Source organism: Passer domesticus, chromosome 4 (assembly GCF_036417665.1).
Source record: "Passer domesticus isolate bPasDom1 chromosome 4, bPasDom1.hap1, whole genome shotgun sequence".
NCBI classification, from domain to species: Eukaryota; Metazoa; Chordata; class Aves; order Passeriformes; family Passeridae; genus Passer; species Passer domesticus.
This window is the reverse complement of record NC_087477.1, coordinates 75,425,393-75,448,596: the sequence shown is the minus strand read 5'-3', so window position 1 is coordinate 75,448,596 and position 23,204 is coordinate 75,425,393. Positions and strand designations below refer to the sequence as shown.

The following is a 23,204-nucleotide window of genomic DNA, read 5'->3' as shown; positions in this document are numbered from 1 at the left end:
TTATTTGCTCCTAAACTCAGGGGTTTTCTCTCCAAGGCCCGTGTTCAGGCAGGACCCAAACTCCCACCTCCCAGTTGATGTAAAACAGAAATAAACAAGGACCTAAAGCTCTTCCATCTTCCCCAGTTACCTCAGGCATCTCACAACCCCCTCAGCCCTCCCTGATTCTCTCTGGTCAGCACCAGACTGTTTCCTTTTCCAACAGGAGCCTTGCAGAGGCAGTGCTGGTTCCCAGAGGATGGGCAGGAGCTCAGCAGGGTTGCGACAGGGCTTGTGGCACCGCGATGCTGCGTCAGAGTCCGCGCTGGCCAACGTCAGACGGTTTGAGCAAGAGGAAACAGCTTCAAAGTCATCCAACTTCTGCAGATCTCTTGAGAAGTCAGGGGCAAGGAAGAAACGAAAATGCAACCAAGTACCCATTAATTTGCCCTGTCAGTATATTCAGCCCACTCCCCCTATCCTGCCCAGGCTGGGGATAAATAGTTTTGCCTTGCCCAGAGCAGTTTTTGGGGGTTTTTTTGGGTTTGGGTGGGTTTTTCTGGCTGTTTGTTTTTTGGGTTTTTTTGGGGGGGAGGGTGGTGATAGTTTGTTGTTGTTTTTTGTATGACATTCTGGGCAGCAAAGCAGCCAAGCGAGGAGGTGGTAGTGCTTGCTGCTCCTGCCATCTCACCTGGTGTGCAGGCCAGGGTGTTTTCTCCACCTTTGTGACCACAGCTGTGTCCTGGTCCTTTGGCAACACCTGGAAGTGCAGTTCAGCAGCAGTAAAGAAAGGGGGAAGGAAAGGAAGGAGCCTCCCAGGAGAACAAAGGGGGTCTGTGACAGGAATGAGAAACCCTTCAAAGACTGACGTCCCACTAGAAAGTCACCATCAGCCTCTGCTGTTCAGGGGCATCACTGGGAGGTGCACCTGAGCAGCTGCCTGCAGCAAAGGCTGTTCTCAGAGAAATGCAGCTCTGAGGCGTTTTCTTTTTCCTAAATAACTGATGTAGGGAAAAGGCCAGATGACTATGTGAGTTCTAGGGTCCATGCAAACATCACCATTTTGGCATCCATTTTTGTTTCATGTGCAACATGGGGAAGACGGAGCCTGATACTCTCACATGTTTTGGGCTGTGCCTTACCCCACAGGTGGCATTTTGGGCACTGTCTATAAGGAGATGCTTCAAATGAGCAGAAGTGCTGCAAGCCATCACCTGGCAAGCAAATAAGTGGCCACTTCTTTTCCCAAAGGGAAGATTTATTCCCCCACCCCCAAAATACTGATGAGTACAGGGTTTTCCTCAAACCTTACAGTTAGCATGATGCCACAGGGACCCATTCCCAGAGGAAAGGCTGTTTTAACCCACCCCCTCCTAAAGCCCTCCCAGCAGGAGGCCTGGGGTAGACCCCTATTATGATAGCAAAAACAAAGAAAAAACAAACCAACCAACCAAAAACCCACAAAACCAAAATAAAACAAAAAATAACCAAAAACCAAAATAAAAACCACATTTTTCCAAACCTGTTTCATTTTCATTTTTCAATATAAATTATTAAGGACATGAATTTATAGGCAGAGTGAATTCACAAAACTGGTTGGAGTCTAAAATCTCTTTTACTTGCATTACCCAGAGAAAATCTTACCTTTTGTTGCCCCTGCCCCTTGCCTTACTCTTAATTTTCTGCTGGCTCTGGTTTTTCAAACCATGTGAAATTTTCTCTCTCTCCCAGGCTGGGTGTCCTCAGTTTGCCAAGGCTTCTGCTTGTTGTGCTCTGTGCTTTCATGCTAAAAAATTAATGTGAAGATCAAGAGCTGAACTCAAACCAATGAAAATTGTGGGGCAGTTAAGGACTCCAAATCCAAATCTCATTTGAACATTCACCCCCACATCTCCTCCCACAGAAGTAAAGAACTTCTCAGGCAAAATTGCCTCTTGACATCCCCACTTTGTACCTCATCTGAGGAGGGTCAGGGAAGGAGTCAGTCTGACACTGGGGAACTTCAGCTGAAGTGGAGGAGGTCAAACAGCCTCCCCATCTCAGTCTCAGCTCAAGGTGACAGCATTCCCCACCCCTTGGAAAGGAGAGGTAGGACTGTACTGCACCACAGAGCATCTACACAGCCAACAGCAGAGTAAACTGCTGCCAGCAGGATTTTACCCCCTTATGTTCACAGACACTGCACAAACTCATTTTCTCCAGTTTGTTTGAAAACATTCCGTGCCTTTTGTTTTGTTTTATGTTTAATTATTATTTAAAGTAATTTGTGGCTTGCTCCTCACAGCTCAGCTCCAGCATCTCCATGGGCCTGGATCCTCTCCCATCACTGACAAGCAGTGTCTTTGCAGCTGTGTCTTGGTGCAAAAGGAAAGGCAGTTTTAAATTCCCTTTCCACCTCTCTGAAGATGGAAGATTATGAAAGTATAGAAACACTCAGGGATTTGAAAAGCAAGTATCAAAAGAAACCTTATTCTGAAATATATTTACTGAGTCCTTCTTTTAAAAGGAATGAAGATTTTCTGTCCCGTAAGAACTTTCATTCAGCACAAACTGGCAGCACATTTCCAAGGGGAAATCAGAACATAAATGACAAAATAAATAATATTTCTCCATCCAAAATAGGCCAAAGATAAGGAAGTTATCCTTCATCTCATCCATACAGTAAAGGTGGGTGCCCAACCAGTGCAGCCCAGTATGTTCAAGGGACAGTTGTGTCACTTAACTTGGCTGATATGGAGGTTCAGTCGTTTCTCAGCAAATGCAGTTAAAAAATAAAAATAAATAAATTTAAAAAAATCAAAGAAAAGTTGTCATTTTACTTCTAGAATGATGTAATGCTGCCAGAACAACTGCACAGGGTTTTGTCAAGAAGCAATTCCTTCATCCTTTCAATGCCCTTTGGGGTCCCTGGGTGGATAAGGCTACATCAGGACAGAGCTTTGGGACAAAAACCCTACTGTTATTCAAACACACTGTCTGGAATGGAGATTTTAGGAGGCAGTTTTCCACCATTTTTAGCTTAGTCATATCCACAGGTGTTAGAAAACTCTGTGAAACTCTCCTCCAGATGTTGCTGCCAGCCTAGGCCATGCTCAGAGCCCTCACTGCAGACATCTCTCTCCTCTGCTTTGCAGAGGGTGGGCTCCCTGCTCTTGGTTTTGATAAGCAGGAGGAAGAAAGGATGCTGTCCCTGGGAGATGTGCCTGAGAAAGGGCAGCTGCACTGGCCTTCAAAGAATTTCTCTGTTTTTTTTTAAAAGTAAAAGATACTTTTTTTTCATCTCTGTCCCCATTTTCACAAGAAATCCCAATGTCATTTCCATGCTAATCAGATGACAGCTTGCAAAATATATTTCCTTCAAGATGTAGGGGAATGCATTAAGTTAACTCCAGGTGACCTGTGACTCCGCCAGTGACACACACTGTTTAAACGAAAACCTTGCCCATGCCACAGGCAAATACTTGGCTTTTCCCATGCTGCTCGCATGGAGCTGGAAATGTTAGATGAGTGAAGTCTTAGTGATGCATTTCAGCAATAATTCATACTCCATCCATAATTTAGGACCTCACTGCAGTCCCCTGTAACACGCGCTGTACCGCGTGTACACACAGGGCCAGACGGCAGCTTTAAGGAGGCTCCAGGCATAATCCACTGTAAGAAGAAGTTTGATCCATCTCCAATTTGCACCTGCCAGATCGTGAAGGGAGCTAATTGGATTAAAATATTGTAATTATCATTTCATTTACATGCAGTAAAACCTTAGGGAAACATTTTAAATGGCAGAAAATTTGAGGATGCAGTCTCTGAAGTCTGCTTCTTAAAAGCCTAATGCTCTCTTGCTCCTTCATTGCCTGAGACTAGACTTTTATTCCCAGGAAAAGGTGAGTTTGATGAGCTGCTGGTGCAGTGCACAGACCACAAAACACTGCGTGGTTTGATCACCATCATATTTGCCAAGGCTGCTTGGATGCTTTTGATATCACCAGTCCACTGTGACTGTGCCCAACTTTCCCTGCTGCCCCAATTCAGGAAAGATCAGCTTTAAAACACCCAGAAACACACATCCAGTTTCAGGGGTGATTGTGAGTCCAAAGGAGGAGTGGAAAGACCCTCCCTTGGGCTATAGCTGCAGCTCCCATTTCTTCTCCACAGGGAGAGAGTCCTGTGTTTTGGAGGCACAAAGCTGCCCCTGAGGGTGGAGGGGGGAAGTGAAGCAGTTTTATCCCAGAGAGGGTTAAACTAGGAGCAGCATCTGGCCCCACAGACCTGCTTCACAAGTGGGACGTGTCCCCAGCTAGGGCTGGAAACCACCCACCTTCTGTCACATCTGCCAGGAGGCCGTTGAGCAGGTCCACGGCAGCCCAGCCCTGCTGTGCCCTTGGAAGCAGCAGGGAGCAGGGATGAAGGGCTGAACCTGTGCTGGTGCTGTCACCAAAGAGCAGGGAGGGAACACACACACGGTGCCACACAGTTCCAGAGCCTAATGAAACACAGCACAAGAAAGGCCAAAAAGAACCCAAACCCTTTTCTCCTCACACCAAGTGGGTGCTCTTTAGGGGATATAACAGTGCAGGGCAGTAGATTTGCTCGGCAGATTTACAAGCCAGAGCTGGGCTTTCCCCACTCCTGCAGCTGAATACCTCAGCCTGGATCAGGTGTGGAGCCACTGTCATCTTGGGTGCTCAATGGAGAGTTTGGTGTCAGAATAAGCCTGATTAACTTCTGTGTTTCTTCTGTGACAGGGATTCAAGAGTAAACAGTCACAGCCATGATGAGAAATAACATATCATGTTACAAAGCTTTTGTTCTCACAATCATCTCAAGGTCTGCCCTGTCTCCTGTGGAGCTGACATGGAGCTACTGGTCAAGAGCAACTTCAAGCATCGCTGAGTGGCCAGGCCTGTGCATGTAGAACTTGATGTGCTCATCAAGAGCAGAAAGATGACAACAGAAGAACAAATATTACCCTGATGAGGGGGAAAAAAAGGAAGGAAACTCCCTTTTAGGGAGTGTATTAACCCTTTAGATGAGGACAAAAGGCTTTGAGAAGTCTAGTCTGTAATTGAGGCCCTGCTCATGCCAGCAGTGAAGCATGGGAGCACATGAGGGCAACTTTAGCAGCTGCCTCGGCGCCTTGCTGTTGGCAGCCTGGAGCCTACCATGGACACACTTACCTGCTCTCAAGGTTGTGGTTTCTTTTTTGGTACAGTCAACTCGATACACAATACATGGATCTGATTTTCAAAGGGCAAGCACCCCACCCAGTCTGGAAACTGGAGACTTTGTAAGATGTGTCCCATTAGACAGGCAAAAATCAATGCCTGCTCAGTCATTAGTCATTCTGGAAACCTCCGCCTTGATGAGTCAGCCTGGTATACCTGGCGAGGTGCAAGGGAATCCAGTTTCGGGAATATTTCCTTTTTCTGCCACCCCAAAGTTTCCAACCTGAGCTGCACAGGCAGGAGCCAACCTCCCTGAGAAACCGCCCAGCTGGGAACACGACATGAAACTAATTTCTGCTCTCATCATGTCATACCTAATACTTGTAAAAAATATTTATCTGATAAGTATCCTTCTCTCCAGAAACAGAGCAAATAAGCAAATCTCACCAAAGCAAATTATTGGATGACCTTCTGTTAAACGCACAAACCCAGGGGAAAAAATAAAAGTATGAAAACTAGAATTTGCTGCTACCTTTTTTGGCTGAGATACCACCAAGAAGGGCAGCACCAAAGGCAGTTGTTCAGAAACACAGCAAACACAGCTGGATCAGAAACAGCATTGCCATTTACATGTTGGTTCTTTGAAGCTTTAAGTCAACTATGACAGTTCTAGCCTGGATTTCTGGTCTCCACCTGGCCACCCCAGAAAATCATCATGTCAGCCCACTTCCGACAGGCACAGCCTGCTATGGACTGCAACAGAGAGTTAATCACTGTAGTTGTTGTTACTGGAACAGCCACAACTGCTGTGGGTGCACATGATACGTAAAGGCACCTTCAGCTGCTCGCTGTTGAATTTCCTAACCTTAGCTGGACAGCAAGGGAGAGCCCTTCCAGGTTTAAGCCACCAACACACCTCTGAATGCAGTCACTGCATCCTCCCAAGGCTGGGGCATTTTTACATACCCACTCAACAGGCTTTTGCCAATCCTATATCTGACTTGTGCTAGGAATGTATGTTTGATCTTTCAGGTCTCCACACTGGAACAGTGGCAATATAGAACTGACTTTGCTACAAAAGACAAAGGAGGTCAATGTAAATAAAACTTTTCATCATCTATCTGCTTGGCAATGAAACTTTCTCACCTCCTCTCCTTGGAAAGTAACCAAGAAGACTCCAGCAGATTGCTTTCCCAACCAGATGCATTTATATGGTCACATGTGAAACGTGCCTTCTTCTTGTGATGGGACAGGAAAAGGAGGTGGCATGAAAAGAATATTCTTTAGCAAAGGAAGGAAAACATGCCACCTAGAACAAGACTTAGCTTCTGCCTAGGGGTGCCTGACTCCAAGCTGCATCAGATTCCTGCTGTTTCCAAGGGGAGACTTGCAGGAGAATGAAACAGGGACATTGATGGCCCAGTCTGGTCTGCTGTGCTCTGGAAAGGACACTCACATGATGGGAGAGCTGCTGTCTGCCACCCTGCAGAGGAATTCTGCTTGTGGTGTGAACTGTCTGCCTGGGCGCTGTGGAACGGATTGCTCAAGGTTAAATTGGATTAAACTGTTACAGCTCCACTTTCCCACGTGTGGTTTAAATTTAAACTCTATAAATTTCATGGTGAGTTATTAAAACCTTCTTGGCAAGGAGAACTCATCTCATAGGAAAAAAAATTTTCTCCAAGTTTGCAAACCCACAGGGAGGCTTTAAGTCAAGTTAACAGTGAGATTTCCAAGTGGAGGGGAAGGAAGAGCTGAGGCATTTAATCAGTGGCGTGCAGGAGCCCTGCAGGGCAGCCTGGCCCCACTCTGCCATGTCAGCTGCTCACCAGGTTTTCATGGTCATCGCCTTGGTCCCACGTGCCGTGCCCAGCGGCACAGATGCTCCTGGAGCAGAAGCTGAGCACTGCGCCGTATGGCACACTCAGAAACAGCAGGACGTTCTGGGCTGGATGCATGGAAATTTTTGTAAATACTTGTCAGCATAAATTAACAAACAAGCCTTGGGAGGCCTTGAAATGTCATTCTTCCGAGAAGTTTCATCCTGCCTGTTTCTCCTGGTATCACCCAGCCATGAAGTGATCTTTTCATGGGGTGGGTGTAAAATGTCATGCTGAGTTTCAGTAGAAGCCACGCAAAGATGATCACAAGTATCACACACAGGGATGGCCAGTTCTGCAGGGCTACTGCTCCTCCCTGGGCTGGGGATGCCCTCCAAGAGGAATCTCTTGCCCTATTGCTCCCTGAACCTATGAACCAAAAACCATGGGGCAGACCCTTGACAAGTGCAGGAAGAGAAACAAGTGGAAAACTGTAAAGAAAAACAGCCCTAGACCAATGATTTGTGACAGAGCAGCAGAAAAGCAGAGCTCCTTCCTGCTTCCCACTCCAGGCCAGGACATTAAACAGAGCCTTGGCAAGGACAGCACAGCACACACACTCTTCCACTCTCCAGACCCTAAATCAGAGGACTAAACTGCAAATCATTCGGAGCTGGTTTCTGTTCCCAGCTGTCACAGCACTGCAGGAGCAACACCAGCCCCGGCTGTTCTGCTCCACACACTTCCGAAACTTGCCTTGGATGTGCTGCTGTAAATGTTCGCTCTGGTCTCCCCAGTGGCTGAGTGGATTTTTCAGCCCAGTCTCCAGCAGGCTCCCACACCAGCCGAGGTGGGCACGGCTGTCATTTCTGAGACAGTGAACTGCAGAGCTCCTGCCCTTGCCCTTGCTGAGCCAGCAAAGGGCTGAGGCAGCCACACACAGGGCTGGCTCTGGGCACGGCCAGGCCATGGAAACTGAAGAGCTTTGGGCACCCAGTCTTGCCTGCACAACCCCAAGTGCCCATTTCCATCTCTAGATGGCTTGAGAATAGGAAAACACTAAAACAGTCTCCCATATCCAGCTGCAATTCCAAGCGGATCTGGAGGCCTGGCTACTTAGGGGGATCGCTGGCATTTCCATCTTAATTGGCAAACAGCACTGGAGCAGCAGCCGGGTGGCGAGTGCTCGGGCTGAGGGGCTTTGAGGGGACGCAGGCGAGGGATGAGCTCTGGCAGCCCGGCGCTGAGCCAGCTGGGGGTTTGTTTGTTTCTATTGGGGTTTTTAGTGCCTTTTTTTTTTTTTTTTTTTTTTTTTTTTTTTTTTTTTTTTTTTAAGCGGGGTCAGTGATTAACGAGGCCGCAGCGTCCCGGGACCTGGCCGCCCTCAGGCCGCGCGGCCCGGCCCGCACTGCGCCCGGCGGCCGCACGGGGTCACACCGAGACTGCGCCGCCGCCCCGGCCGCGGGCCCGGCCAGCCTGATCCGGGGATAAACCAAACCATCGGCCCCGGGAGCCGTGCCTGGCACGGGGGACAAGCGCCGCTGCCTTCTGGCCAGAGAGAAAACACGAATTGCTGCTCTTGCCCCAGCCGGGAAAGCTGCTCGCTGCCCGCGAGGCTCGGCGGCTTCACGCTGCACATCGCGGCCTCCTGTGGGCTCACGGAGCATCGAAAATCTTATTCCTCACTTGAGGCAGGAGCGCTGGGCCTCCCTCGGGGCCATCCCGGGGGATCGGAGGCTCCGAGGCGCTGGTGCCAGCTGCCAGCACCCGGCTGGGGACAGTCCCCGGAGGACAGCGTGATCCCTGCCACTGTGCCAGCGCTTGAACCGCTTACATTTGACCCAAATATTGTGCTCTGCGTTGGCTTTAAGGCTCCTGCGTGACAGCAGAGCAGAGCATGGAAGGACTCGGTACGCACCCCCCAACACAATCGGCTTCCAGGCAGCTCAAGCACTTGACCCAGAAGTCTAATGAGCGCGACAGCAGCTGGAGCAGCCTGTGAAAGTGCTGCCTGCTCCCTGTCCCGCGCGGCTGGCACAGCAGAGGTGGAAAAATTGTTACTGGGCAAGAAGAACTGGAGAAGAACAGCTTCGCTGCGTTTTAAATAGGAGACGTTTGTTTTGGTGGAAGGTGACTTTAGAATGCTGGGATGGGCCTTAAAAACACTTAAAAGTCCTAGTGAAGAAAGATAACCCAGCCTGCAATGGATGCAGTGCAGGAGCAGCAGTTCGTGCTCCACAGAGCAGGGCGACAGGGGACTGTCGGTGAAGGCGGGAGGGAAGGGAGATGTTTCAGCACGTGGCGGGCTGGGAAGGGCTTGTGCCGATCAGAGAGGCAGAGCAGAGCCTCCCCACGGCCGGGGACAGCCGGGGACAGCCGCGGTGGGAATGCCCCAGCACAAGCTCCCGGTCCCGCGGGTGCTGGGCCAGGAGGAGCCCCGCTGCTGCTGCTGCTGCTGCCAATCGCTGCACACAACACTGGGCACAGAGGGCTGGTGAAACAAGCAGATAAAATATGTGTTTGGAAAGAGCAAGACAATCGACAAGGGAGCTGGGAAAGCTGAGCGGCCAGGGATTTGGGTGATGGCTCGGATGTGCTTACACAGCCCAGGATCCGTGGGGCAAACCTCTGATATTTCCCTGAGCAGCTGGGCAGAGACAGCAATTACCGAGTGCAATTAACTGCTTCATTACCACCTAAGCAAAACAAACCCATCAATCTCTGCTGCATTTACCAAAAGGAGGGACTGATACCAAGATACAAACACTGTGCTGCAGACTGCAGGCATGGCCCACACCCCCCAGCCCAAGCAGTCCCTGGAAGCAGATTTTACATACCCCACACCATTTCAGGTGTGCTGACACGCTCCAGTGAGGCAGCACTCAGCACCCTCATGAGCTGAGCTGCCCCCGGTGCTACAAACACCTGCTGAGATGGAGCTGTAAACCCAGGTGGGAGTAATGGATGTAAGAGCAGCTTAGCTTTTAAGGTCCACCTTAAGGCACCTGTGCTTGATGCATCCAACAGGTTTTAACAAGCGAAATGAAGGCCAGAGACTGCTTCTAGACAAGAGCAGACTACCAAAGGGAAAGGGAACCTACAGGATACTGATCATTTTCAGAGGATCAGGAGAAGCTGTGGTTTTCAAGCTGAAGCCCAGAGCTGCTCCAGGCACAGAGCCATCCTCAGTTTACAAGGCACAACAACCTTCTTTACATCAGCACAGACATTTCCTACAAGCTCTCTTTTTCCCACCACACATCTCTAAATAAGGGTCCAGGTGACAGGCAGGGAGTAAAAGGTCCCCTGGCATGAAGGAGGAACAGGGATAACTGACTCTGAGATCCAAGGTTAAGCTTCAAAGGATCACTAAAACATCAGGGTCTGGAGACTTCAGCATCTCTAAACCCCTTGGTCTACTGAGAAGATTAAGGTCTGAGTACAGTAAAAAGAACTGCACTTACCTCTGTGATGAGATACAAGTGATTTATGGAAGGGATTATTCATGGATTCTTGAGATAGCAGGACAGGATGAGCTGATCTTGTGTTCCTGAGTAATTTAATAAGCTCTTCTGTAGGGTGGAGATAACATACCTACAGCAGTGTGAGGGCACAGTAACCATTGCTGGGCAGGGGAAGATCAGGAGCACTGTGCCTTGTACAAGGTTAAACTGAGGAAGGAGTTGCTGTACAAAATCCTACAGACTGCTGTGGCACAGTGTTGCAACATCCCTGCTGTGGGGAGGCCCAAACAAACGCTCACAACAGCCCCTTCATCCTGAGCATCTCTGAAGGGATGGGCTGGGACAGGGGCTCAGCAGAGTGGTGGGGGCAGCAGCCACTTCTGATGCTCAGGCAGAAGAAAGACATGACCCCCTCCTCCAGTCCTTCACAGCTGGGTGAGGATATTAATAAATCCCTGTTGTGTAAAAAACAAAGTTTACTTCCATCTTCTATTGTACCTGACTGTAAGGTCTGTTCAGGGTTGGCCACTCTGGTTCCATGCCTGGTTCCTCAGGCAAGCGTGCTGCTCTGTGTCCAGCATTTGTAAAGGAAAACTAAGCAGAAGGATCATTTCTTCTCTAGCTGCAGGCAGGGTGTGTGGAAGCAGTGATTCTGCACAGCCATGCTCAGCTCCCACAGGTGGCACGTTGATGGTACCCAGAGCCCAGCCTGGCCTGTGCAGGAGCAATGTGTTCAGCATGACACCAGTACTAATGAGCACTGCAGGAAATCACAGCCAGCTCACAAGGACAGGAGACTGTTCTTGGCAAACTGGGAAGTGGTTCCTGTAGCTGATTAGGAATTGCACATAGGGAGGTTTCTGTGGTCAGGGATTTTCCTTCTTCTCCTTTAGATAAATGGGAGCACGTTCCTCCCTGAATCCCTCCTCCTTGTGTTAGATCCATTACCTTTCTTTTCCTGCTGCTTGTCACAGCCCCATGCCAGTGTGACTCCAGCCCTGGTGCAGGATTAGCTCTGGGGTGAAACAGGAAGATGGAGAGCACTGGGTGGCTTTGCCTGTGCCGCTGCATCCCTCCTGTACATCAGCCCACAGAGAAATGCCTCCTCTTGGTAACTTCCTGGACCAATTTATAATCTGAGACCACCAGGACCCTGTCCTCTGCCACAGGATAGCCCCACTGAGTTATTTCTGTCTTAGTCCCAACGTGGGTGGCTGCACCAAAGGTATAAGAAACACCTGATGTTGTTTGTTAAAAATACTTGTGCTCATAGGTATAGAGTTCACCACAACAATCAGCTCACTGTTCAACAGCTCAGGGGATTTAACCTCTTCTTTCTCACCTGTGTTTGTTCAAGCTGTCTCAACTTCTGGCCACTGGTTCCCATTAGGCCCCAGCCAGGAGGAGCCCAGCCTCCCAGACCTGTGCACCCAGTGGAGGCATTTACTGGTGGTGTCTGCAACCCTATCTCTGATACATTCAATAGATTGCAGCTCTGAACGTTTCCAAGCCCTTGGTTACTCCCATGGCTTTTCCCTCACAGCAAAACACACTGGAACATTTTTAGCAGGACTCTTGCTCAACACCTTCCCCCATCCAGTTCCACCCTCCTTTGTGCCAGGTGCTTTATCTGTTTTACAAATACCACAAATAAATGCAAACCCTGCAGAGGCTGATGGAGCTGAACACCAGCAGCACAGGAGCACAGAGCAGCCAAGAAGAGACGATTTGGCAAGAACAGACTTCCTCTGGCAGCTAATGCTGTGACAACATCTGAACCTTGGGAAGGCACTGGAAGGGCTCCAGGAGTAGCACATGGGGCAGAGGCTTTTATCACATGGAGCTGGTGTTCTCGGCAGCTTCTGAGCTGTTTGTTCTCTGAGGAAGTGCTTTCATAATTGCTTGATTTGGGGTTAATGATTTTTCTGTTTAAAAACAACCTAATATTATTTAATGATTGGTAGTTATTTGCACTCTGCAATTAGAACACACTAATTATTTGTTGCATGAATGGGAATTTGAGATTTTCAAGAAGTGAACACTTTTTTTTTCATTTCTTACTGCAGCAAGCAAGCAGAAGATACATGTAAAAATATAATCAACAAGCAAGAAGACAACAGCCTCTCTGTCCCCTCCACCTGCCAAGGAACAGTGTTTCTTTAACACTGGCTGGGAATAGACAAGTAGCACTCCCAATGGATTTTTCTCCAAGCTCACTGAAAATACCCTCAATGCAGTAGGTAAGACAACATCTTGCATTTCTCTTGGGAGTTGCTTTTAGCAAAACAGCCTGTGAAAAAAACCCCTTTGGGCAGTGTCCCCATGGCTGTCAGCTCCTTGGCTTCTCTCTCCCTCCAGCCTGGACAGGTCCCAGGTCCCCAGCTCAGGGCTGCAGCACCTGTGGCCTCGTGCCTGGCACTGGCAGAGGCTGGCACTTGTGTTGGTTATTTTCAGTAAGCACTCAAGATACCCTTAAGCTTTCACACTTGACACCAGCCTGAATTTTGGATTCTTTACTGCTGCTTTACTTTGGAGTCTTCGTTCTTGTTCCAGTGCCAAGTCAAAAGTTGTGTGGAGGCAGCATCTGGATGCAAGTCTGCATCCTCAGGTTTTTACAAAGCACCTTTTGAGACAGACTCTAGACACAGCCATATTTCAAATGCTCCCTACAGGAAAGAAATATGGAAACATTCCCCTGAGTCTCAGTTTAGAGTCTAACTCCAATATCATTCCTTTAAAGAGAAAAAGGCAAGAGAAAAGGCAGAAAGCAGAACGTGAGGAACAAACACGACAGAGAAGAACACCTGTCAGGTGTACAGGTGGGCAAGGTTTTCCTGCTTTGTTCCCCAAGAAAGGCTGATGTTCTGTCCTGAAAGAAACTCTAAAAGACATGGCAATGAGAGGGCATAAAAGAAGTCACTGAATTCATTAGTGGTAGCTTTATATTTTGTTCTAAGATACTTGGACAAAGTTGAATTTTCTTCTTTGAACAGAGGTTCTTTACATGGGAAGTATAGCAATTTTCTTCTTTTTCTTTAATTAAGGAAGAGTTACTTCTGGACAAAGAAGTTACAATCAGTGGGTCAAACCTGTAAGTTTTGGTCCCCAAAATGTGTAGTTTTCCAGCAGCTACAAGTCCTCCTAGACAAAAGCAGATGGTTCAGAGATGGACACCCAGGACTTTTAGACTACTTGGGTTCAGTTTTTGCTGTATAATTTCCCAGTGTTGGAGAGCATCATGGACTTGTTTCTTTTAAATATATTTATGAACTTGAAGTGATTATTTTTCTGTTTATATCTTCAATTATTAATCTCCAGCTTTCTGCAGATAAGCCGAAGAAAGTGAAATCAATTAAAAAAACCAAAACAACCTGAAACCAGCAGGCTTTACTGCTGCAGAAAAGCTGCTAGTGAAGCAGCAATCACAAATGATCTTGACCAGAAAAAATAATTATCAAGTGCCTCAAAATTTGATCTCGGAGGCTCCCCAAACACAGAGGAAGATAGCATGGTCCTTTGGTGATAAAGCCAGGATAATCTCACTGCTCTTCACACACCTGACACGTGCCCTCTCATGACCAAGGATCTGACTGGGACAATCCATGCAGAGCCATTGGCCCAGCCCTGGAATGCTCAGGGACAACTTTCTTCAAATTGTCCAGAAAGGCTGAGGCACTTGCACATCATTTTCAGACACACCTCTTATGAAAGACAGATATTTTAAATATGTTTTACCAGTACAAATGACGTTCAGGACTAGCTCTTATCATCATCTTCAACTCTACTGACAAGCCCATTGCAACCACAGCCTAATTCTAGCTAAAAACCTGAAAGCTGCCCATTGCTGAAATATTATGTGGAAAGCAGCCACCTCAGCCACCCTTCCTGCTGCTGTTTTATATCATTTTTATTAACTCAGTGAATAAAAAAGTCATGGCAGTAACACCAAGATTTTATTGCCCTGTGAAGAACTATGTAAAAGTGCAGAAATACATAAATAAGACTTTCTAGAGTAGGACATGAGTTTAAGTGCTTGCTTAAGTGGTGTGAGTGCCTGGCCTGGGGTTATTTTCAGAAAACAAAGTCTTTGTATTATGTGAGGCAGTTGCAGCTCAGTGCTTGCTGGCTCTGCCATTCCCAGGCACAGTGGTCCCTCACACCCTGGGCTGTGTCAGACACCTCATGCTCCTGAGATGGGAGCATCACTCAGCAGCTGGACATGAGCAGCAGCCCCTCTGCAGTCACTCATGCCCACAGGCACCTCTCACTGCTCCCCAGGGGTGGGAGGCTGAGAGGAACCCACTCTTGGCTGCTTTGGACACAGGATTTTCCACTTTGCAGACAAGTTCAGTCAGAGCCCTAAAAGGCTGGTGGTTGTTTGCAGAGAAAAACTGAGAAAAAAAATCAGCTTCCTATCTTAGTGAAACATGAGGGAAAATCATTCTTTACACTTCAGAACCTTCATGTTTAGTGAAAACAAGAAATGAAATGAGTTCATGAAAGACTAATTGCCCAGTTTGTTTTATGCATGAGCCCCAGCATTCCTAGCACATGCAGTTACAGCTTGTTTTCAAAGAGACCAATTACTTCATTAAAACATCATCTTCACACTTCCAGAGCTGCTTTAACAAGTCTTCTCCTCTTCATCCTTCTGGCCTAGTATTTTACCATTTTTTGGTTTAAGAGCAAATATCTGTAATTTACTAACAGCTGTTAAAACCTGAGAATTAGGATCTATCCTTTCTCCACCACAAAGTAAATAAATACTGCAGAACTTTAAACACCCTGGTGCAAGACCCATGGCATCTGTGGCAGGATGCTACTGAGGTACAAGAATACCAAGTGGTTTGAAACAAGCCTGTTCCTGGGAACTTGAAGGGCAAGATCAGGAAACGAGAAAGATAAAAGCTCTTTGAGTTGTCTTAATATTTCACTGTGTGTAAGACATTCATGGAGGCCACAGAGTAAGTCTAGTTTATACACAGCAGAAAGCTGAGTGATGGGGTGGGGTAAAGGAGGAGAAGGAAAAAAGCTAAATCCCCCAAAAAAGAAGTCAAAAGGATGCCTAGAGATGATTTCTTCCAGACCAGCAACATAAAGCATAATTCAGTGACATGTTATCATTAGAAGATAGTTCACAGTAAGCTGTTAACTGCAGTACAAACCTTGGTTCCAAATGAAGACATTTGAGCCCTCACAATCCCTGTGATGAAGCAGAAAGCAGGAGTCTCCATGCCTGCGTGTGCAGGAACAGAGTGCTGCAGTCCTGGCACTGCCAGAGATGCTATCGGGGGTTGCCACGGAAACCGGCGGATGCAGCTCCAGCAGCTTCGACTTTGCATGAACTGAGAGTCCAGGCAGGCTCTGAGAGCTGGCTCCTGCAGCTCCAGCAGGACTGTGATGGGGCTGTTTGAGGCTTTCCCATCTCCCCACCCCAGTGCAGGCACAACCACACAAAGCCTCTTTCCCTCCTCCTTCCTTTCAGCTCAGACAATGCACACAAAGGTCACTCCTCACCCATCACTTCCATCCAGGTCTTCTCTTACCCAGATGCTGTGTGACAGCTTTCAGTCTGTTTGAATGTTCTGGACAGGGGTATTCCCCCGAAAGCAGAGGTATTTTACTGATATTTAACTGAAGTTCCTTTCACTGCAGAGGAAGCCTTGATATCCACCTGCTTTTACAACCCCAGAGAGAGCTGGAAACACTGTACAATTTGTACAGACCTAGACAGGATCACTCCAGAGTTTACTGTAATTACTTTTTTCCCCCTGGAAACAGGTGTGATTCAGAAGGGAACTGCCATACAGGAGAGTCCAGCACCAGGTGAATTATTGCTGCCTTTGGCAATGATGCTCTTACCTTATTATCCTCTTCACTCCCACTGTGATATCCCCAACAGGAAAACTGCTGTGAAACATGTTGTATTCTGGGGAAATCCCCTTTTTGATTAAAAAACCCCTTCAGGATAAATTTCTACTGTTCACTTACTCATACACACCTGAAGGCAGCATTATTTGCCCATAAACATTATGCATGTTAATTCAAATACAATCTTACATTTGTGTGCAGGTTTCCCACCAAGTTTCCCCATTGTTGCACCACTGAAGCCGAGACCCCAGTGTAATGGAGCTGTAACATGTTTCTGTTCAGTGAAATGGCATCCCAGAGCCATGCAGCATTAGGTCCTCTGGAAAAGAAAATGAATTCCCATAAAACCTTTAACAGCTGTACCTCATACAGGGGGCAGGACAAAGCAGCACTGGGCATTTACATTTCCCAAGGATAACTGAGATCCAAGGAGCACTGTTTTCATTGCAGATTTGTATCCCCCACAGGAAAGATTATTCAGATGTGACACAGGCAGATCAAACATGCCTGATGACTGAAGTGGCCATTGACACAGGATATTTTGGGAAGGGAGATTTTCAGCTGGTGGCAAGAGATAGCACGAGGCAATGCTAAGTGACAGGCTGGTATTCCAGCTTTGATTTACCACCCCTTCACTGTATGGGTGACTTCCATCTTCAAATTTAATTTCTAATTTCTAATTTCTTTCCTGTTATTTGCAAAGTGAGAAAGAGTTAAGGGCAGTTTGTTTGACAGGATGGCAGCTGTCACTCCATGTAAACAGACCCCAAAATGAAAGAGCAATCCAGCACATGGAAGTAGAAAGTCCTGACACTTTAATTATCTGAAGAGATTACAAGATGAAAGTCTTTCTTGAGGCAAATGTATATTAGTATTGATATAGTCATTGTGCTTTTCAGTAAGAGAAATAGGAGTCTGTATTTACATAAGAAACTATAGTGTCTGAGATCTTTAAATATCATATTTATGGAAATGATTCTGAATTACAGCATTTACAAAATAAAAACAAGCTTAAATAAATATTCAGTGCATTAAATAAGATTTTTTTTTTCCACAGAAGCAACTTTTTGTGCATATTTATTTCACAATTGAAGTTTGTTGTCATTTTTTATCCTATAAAAGAAGCATTAAATTTCTCGTGTGTTTTTCTGGTTTTTTCCTAAAAATAAAACTGCAATAATCATTGCAATGTGAAGCCTGAGATTTAAGCCTGAATAAGTATCATTGCTTGCACCACATTACCCATCTCCCACCAATCACCAAACCCCATGCTTTTCCAAACTCTGGTGAATGCAGACACTCCAACCCAAGGATTTCATGAGAAGGATTTCAAGGATGTAATAATAATAAAAATATACCTAAGTGAGGATAACACATCAGAGCTGACATTGTCTATAAACAGCATCATAAGGCTTGTGCATTACACGTAACTAAGTGAAGCTGTTTCATCTGAATCAAAATGACAGGAGTGCCAAATTGCAGCACCCTTATATGGCTCATTAACACTGAACAGTAAACCACTGAGCAAAGGGAATGTCCCCAAAAAAATAAATAAAATTTAAAAAAATTAACACTGGCCAGTTTTGCCTTATCATTTTGAGCGATGACCTTTCTCAGGCGTGACACCACAACTTCCTCACCCATTTTTGTATCTGTCACTTTGAAACACTGTGTGTAATGCCAGGAGTCAGGAAAGGGGGCACAGCAAAGAGCTCTTGATCTTGTTTCCTCTGTAACCACAGCACACACTGCCTTGCTTTTCATGTGGCCAACTCAAAGCACGTCCAAATGCCTTTGAAACCTCAGTGCTCAGGGAGCTCTTACTGCAAATAGTTCGTGCAAGATCATAGCATGAATCCGTGTGAGTCTCATTTTTTTCCTCTCTGAGTGGAGATAGCAATTATTCCCTGGTGTTTCAAAAAAATACAAATGTCTTCTGAGCTGTTAGCATGAGTGAAGTACCAGTATGCACTATTTTACATGGTTACTCTGCCAAATGTGGACAACAAGTACCCCTCTCTGGCTGACCATTCTGTGAGACCTTTTGGATATCTCATTACATATTTGCCTTTTAAAAAACCTCAGAATGGGAGAAATCATTTATCTTGTCTACTAAATTTTGCTGCCAAACTGTGAAAAATATCTATTTTAATATGAATTCATTTATTTGGTAACCACTTTCTCTGAAGTTTGTTAGGTTTTAAATGCTGATATGGAAACCAAACTTCTGTGTCAGACTTTTACTAACAAGATTTTGCATAAATTATCCAGATTATAAGTACTTCCAAAACTCCAAACTATGGAAGTTGGAAAAATTTTTAGAAGACAACTTGGACTTATTGCTCTGCTTGGTAAATAAAAGGCAACAGAAATATACTGTTTTAGGGCCTTCAGGGCTTCCTATGGGATTCACTGAAAATTCTGCCTTTCTAAATATTGAATACAGATTTGAAATAGATTTGCTTTTATTAGTCCTAGCATATGTGGCAAAAATCTAGACATGGGGAATTTCAGTGGCAGCAGGTGGGAGAGTGCTGATGCCCACAGCCATGCTGGGATTCCAGTGGGCACAGGAGTGTCTGAGCTTTGGGACTGATCCACTGGGGATGGACTAATTAACTGGCTACTCTGTTCCTAGCATGTAAGATAAGCAGCAATGCCTGTTCCATTCTCTGAGCCCTATTTCCTTCCACACAGTGCATTTGTTCTGCATATGGCATCGTAACATGAATGTTATAAATTTATGGAAGACTGTACTGTAGCCTTAGAGCTACAGACGCTTCGTAGTTCCCTTTAGCAGCTTAGTAAAATGCAATAAAAACTGTCTGTACAAAATTTATAATAATGGATGGCAAAGCCTACGTGCCCTCACTGGGTCCCTCTTTCAAGTTAATTCTTGGCTTAGGTCAAATATATCAGTCCATGTAAGACTCCAGAAGACACACCAGCAGTTTAATATGTCAGATACCAGCTCTGTCACTGTAGAAAGGAGTGACATGGAACATGTAACAGTGAGTGCAAACACGGACAGGCTTCATCTGGCCATAACGAGGTAATGGAGCAGAGTGGGAGGAACAGCGGGAACAGAAGATCTGAAAAACAAGAGGGAAATTTCTCTTCAGTTCCTCTGAAGAACAGAAGGGCACAAAATTGATTTCAAGGGAGGGGAGAGAAGATTGTACGAGCTGGCACCAGCACCATCCTCAGCACAGCAAGTGAAGGGCCCCAGCAGGAATCCCTCCCCAGCTCATCTGGCCTGGCTCAGTCCCTCTAGTGAGGGTGCCCAGCACTGACAGTAGCCAAGGCTGGCCTGTCCTCCTCTGCAGCTCACAGGGGAAGGCAGCTCCATCAGAGGTGCAAAGAAGCATCTCTCCCTTGGTTTTAAAGAAAGGCTAGGAGAATATTTGTGAGTATCTCCAAATTTCATACTCCTGCAAGTCTACTACATGGTTAAAGAAAGCAGCTTCTTCCTTTCCAACTTGTACCCCAGCCAGCAAGCAAAATGGGATTGCAGATTTCTGGCTTCCTGTGGTACTTGACTGCTTTTTTCTCCCTCACTCCCTCTTCCACCCCCACAAACTTGCAAAGCAGCAGCCCTACACAGCAGAGTGATCCTCCAAAGGTTTGGGAAGAAAGCAAAGGGACTGCAGCTGAGCTGTGTGTGCATCACCCCTGGCAGTGCAGGCCGCCCTGGCTCTTTAGAGCTTACAGCAGTAGGCCAGAGTGACTCTGTTGGGGTGGGGAGTGTTCTAGGATCTCAACAGGGAATTCTGCCCTTAGCTTTATACAGCTTATTGCTGTATAAAAGCCAAACCTCTCCCCAGCCCTCTGAGAACATAAGCTGAGAGCTGGCAGCCCAGGCACACAGAAGCACCTGTGAATGGAGAGCCCTGGCTGACAGGGCACATTTAGCTGTGCAGCCAGGTTTCTGTGGTGCACATGAATTTGCTGCTGGCTCTGGAGGGAGCCCCTCGCAGCCCTGAGTGAGTCATTACCTTGCCACAGCTCCGGCAGTGGTGCTTCCTGCGAATGACTGTGAAAGGAGCCTTGCAGGCAGTGCAGTAGCTGCAGACTTCATCTGGAACCCAGTCAGGAGGATCTGTCAGAAACACAGCAACAAAAGGGAACGTAAATCAAAAGGGAATAAAACCAAACATGTGATTACCAGATCCACAAGGAAGTAGGGAGAGTAAAATACAACAGCAGCTGCTTTCAGCTGCATTTTTCCAGGTGCTTTGCAAACAGTAGCTGAGTGAGTTCAAGATGCCCAGGAGGGCTCAACTCCCCTCTTCTCTGCCAGGCACCCACCTTTGGGCAGAGCAGATCAGGCATTAAAATGGCCCATGACAGCTCTGGACTCGAAATAAAATCTCTCTTAGTTAAATGCAAGTCCAGGAAAAAGGAGATAAGCAAAATAAAGCAAGAAGACAGGAGATTATTAAGGCAAAGCTGGATCACAAGTGTTTTTGTCAGTGCCATCCACCATCAAAACAAGCTTAGAGCTGAGATCATTCCCAGCCTCTTCAGCCTTCCCTCCAGAAAGGCCAATTGCTTTTCTGCAATTAGGCAAGCAACTGCACAGGTAATAAACCCAAAGCCTGATTACCATCTGTTCAATTATTAGGACTCTTCCTGGAAGTCACCAGTAACTACAGCAAAACCACAAAATCAAGTGTACACAGCTTAGCAGAGAAAGAACTTGCCCATTATCACAGACAGCATGTTTCAGTTGTTTATGTCTCCTGTGAGATCTCCAACCTCTCATGAAAGACAAGCAGGGAAATGATTTGGTTGTGACAAGGCAGAAGAAATGGGGCTCCCTTCTATTGAGCTGTTTCTGCTCACGACAGGCTGACATGACCTCAAAGAGTCTGGAGGTACAAGTGTAGAAACTATGAAGCTGACTGCTTAATTAAGTTAGTAAAAATCTAATGAGTGCAAAGCAAGTTCAGTCCAGAAGGAATCCATGGACACAGGGAACATGAACTGCTGGGTGTATTTATCCAAGTTCCCTGTATGCAGCTTCTTTCTGAGTATTATTTACAATTTGCAAGCCATGCAATTGCTGATTTATAAACCTGACAAGCAAGATCCCTGCCTCAAGGAGCATACTATCAAACAACAAAATATATGGTGCAGTTAATGCAGAGGTTAAGAGGACTACAGCTACAGGGAGAAGATAATTAAATGAAAAATCCGCTGTTTTGTTCCAACATAACTGACCAGTTTTCATGTGTTTGTCACATTGCAACATTTGTCAAATTAGAAGTACAAAGGATACAGCACTCAATGTAAGAAACTGTTCAAAAGGAAGATTAGTAAAAACAAAGAGAAGTGAGGATTTGACTCAGCCTTTATAGGCTCCTCTAAACTACTTTAGAGGTTGAACTAGCTTAAGGAAGATATCCTTCACTTAATGAGCACAGCAGCCTGATAAAGGTTACACCTACAGTAACCAAACCCAGCAGTTGATGTGCAGAGAAATTACTGACGTGGTGGAAAAAAAGGAGATTGCACATAAAAGCCTTCACCTCATCCCTGAGAACAGTTCACCAGCAAATATTCTGTGGGGACACAAGGCTACAAATTCCTGGTTCACAGGCAGGGTTTCCTTCAGCAGCAGGGAGATGTAGGACTGCCAGCTTAAGTCAAGCATTAATAACAGTGGAGCCAGGAGATTTTTCTGTCCACTTCTTTTCCTTTTCTGCATCTCCCTAGGCACTACATGTATCTTGCCCAGTGAAACTTACTCCTAATATCAGTTTATGATGTAGATTTTGAAAACTTTGTCACTGATCTGAAGCCATGGCAAGCCTGGTGGAGAATCCCCATGTGCTCCATGCAGGAGGCCCCTTAGGTTATCACATATATCCAAAACAAAAAGCAAAAATATGAATCAATAACAATGCTCCTGTTTAAAACTTGTCTCCATATAGATTATGTTTTCAGGGATTTAACTATCCATTGATTCTCACTCATTTTTGAAGACAGCAAAATTTAGGAAATTATTCAAGCTCTGTGCCACCAGGTCTCCCTCTGCAGATCTGGTGGAAGCAGCCTTTGTAAAATGCTCAATTTGACACTGATGCTTTATAAACTGCATTTCAGGGTGGGCTACCAGGTTCAGACAGTCACTGATTTTAATATTCATGGAAAAGCCACAAAGCACAGGCCCTTTCTGTACCCCCTGCACCATCCCAAAGTGATGTGGCACTTCTGCAGCAGCTGGAGCCATCATCACTCCTGCCCTCAGGTCACAGGTAGGTCACACACATTACAAACCAACACAAGCCCACCCCAAAGACTCTGGAACTCAACAGCACAAAGCAGCTTTCTTATCAGCTGTTGAATTTTTGGTTTGGGTTTCTTTGACAGGCTTTTTTTTTTGTTTGCTTTGTCTTTTGTGGGGGAAAGACAGTTATTTTTTCTTCCCCCCTATATTTTTCTGTTGTTGCCCTTGAAGTGCAATGCTGAAAAAGTTATTTTTTAATTGATGTTGCACAGATTTGCCTCCATGCTAAACAGAAAGAATAACTTCAAAAAAAAAACAAAAACCCAAAACCAACCAAATAAGCAAACAAAAAACAAAACAAGAAAACACCCAGCAAATTTTGATAAATAATGACCTTAAAGTAACACTAATCATAGAATCTGTAATTCACAGTTACAGAATCACTTGACTGACAGATGAATTAATCTCAAAACCTTCTTTTTGTAACTTGGTTTTTGTAAAAAAAAAAATTTCACAACTTATTGGCAATGTAGAGAAACAGCACAACCCTCTCCACAGAACACTCTCCCACAGCACTCTGCCTCCACAGTGGTGTCACCTCGGCTGATGACTGACTCTGAGTGTCACTAGGGTGGCTGAAGGGCACATTTCCCAGACTGTGACTCACCAGCAGCCA

General features: G+C 46.1%; 1 protein-coding gene across 6 annotated transcripts in view; it reads right to left on the bottom strand.

The window, feature by feature from the left end:
- Nucleotides 1-17,094: 17,094 nt before the first annotated feature.
- Nucleotides 17,095-23,204, bottom strand: part of ZFYVE28 (zinc finger FYVE-type containing 28) — a 145,353-nt gene continuing 139,243 nt past the window's right edge. For all 6 annotated transcript variants that reach the window (XM_064418879.1, XM_064418876.1, XM_064418878.1 and 3 more), the window contains 2 exons: nt 20,292-20,395; nt 17,095-19,388 (listed from right to left, as the gene is read on the bottom strand). In XM_064418879.1, coding sequence (XP_064274949.1) covers nt 19,257-19,388; nt 20,292-20,395 — 236 coding nt within the window. In that variant the 3' untranslated portion in view covers nt 17,095-19,256. The remainder of the gene's footprint in view (nt 19,389-20,291; nt 20,396-23,204) is intronic.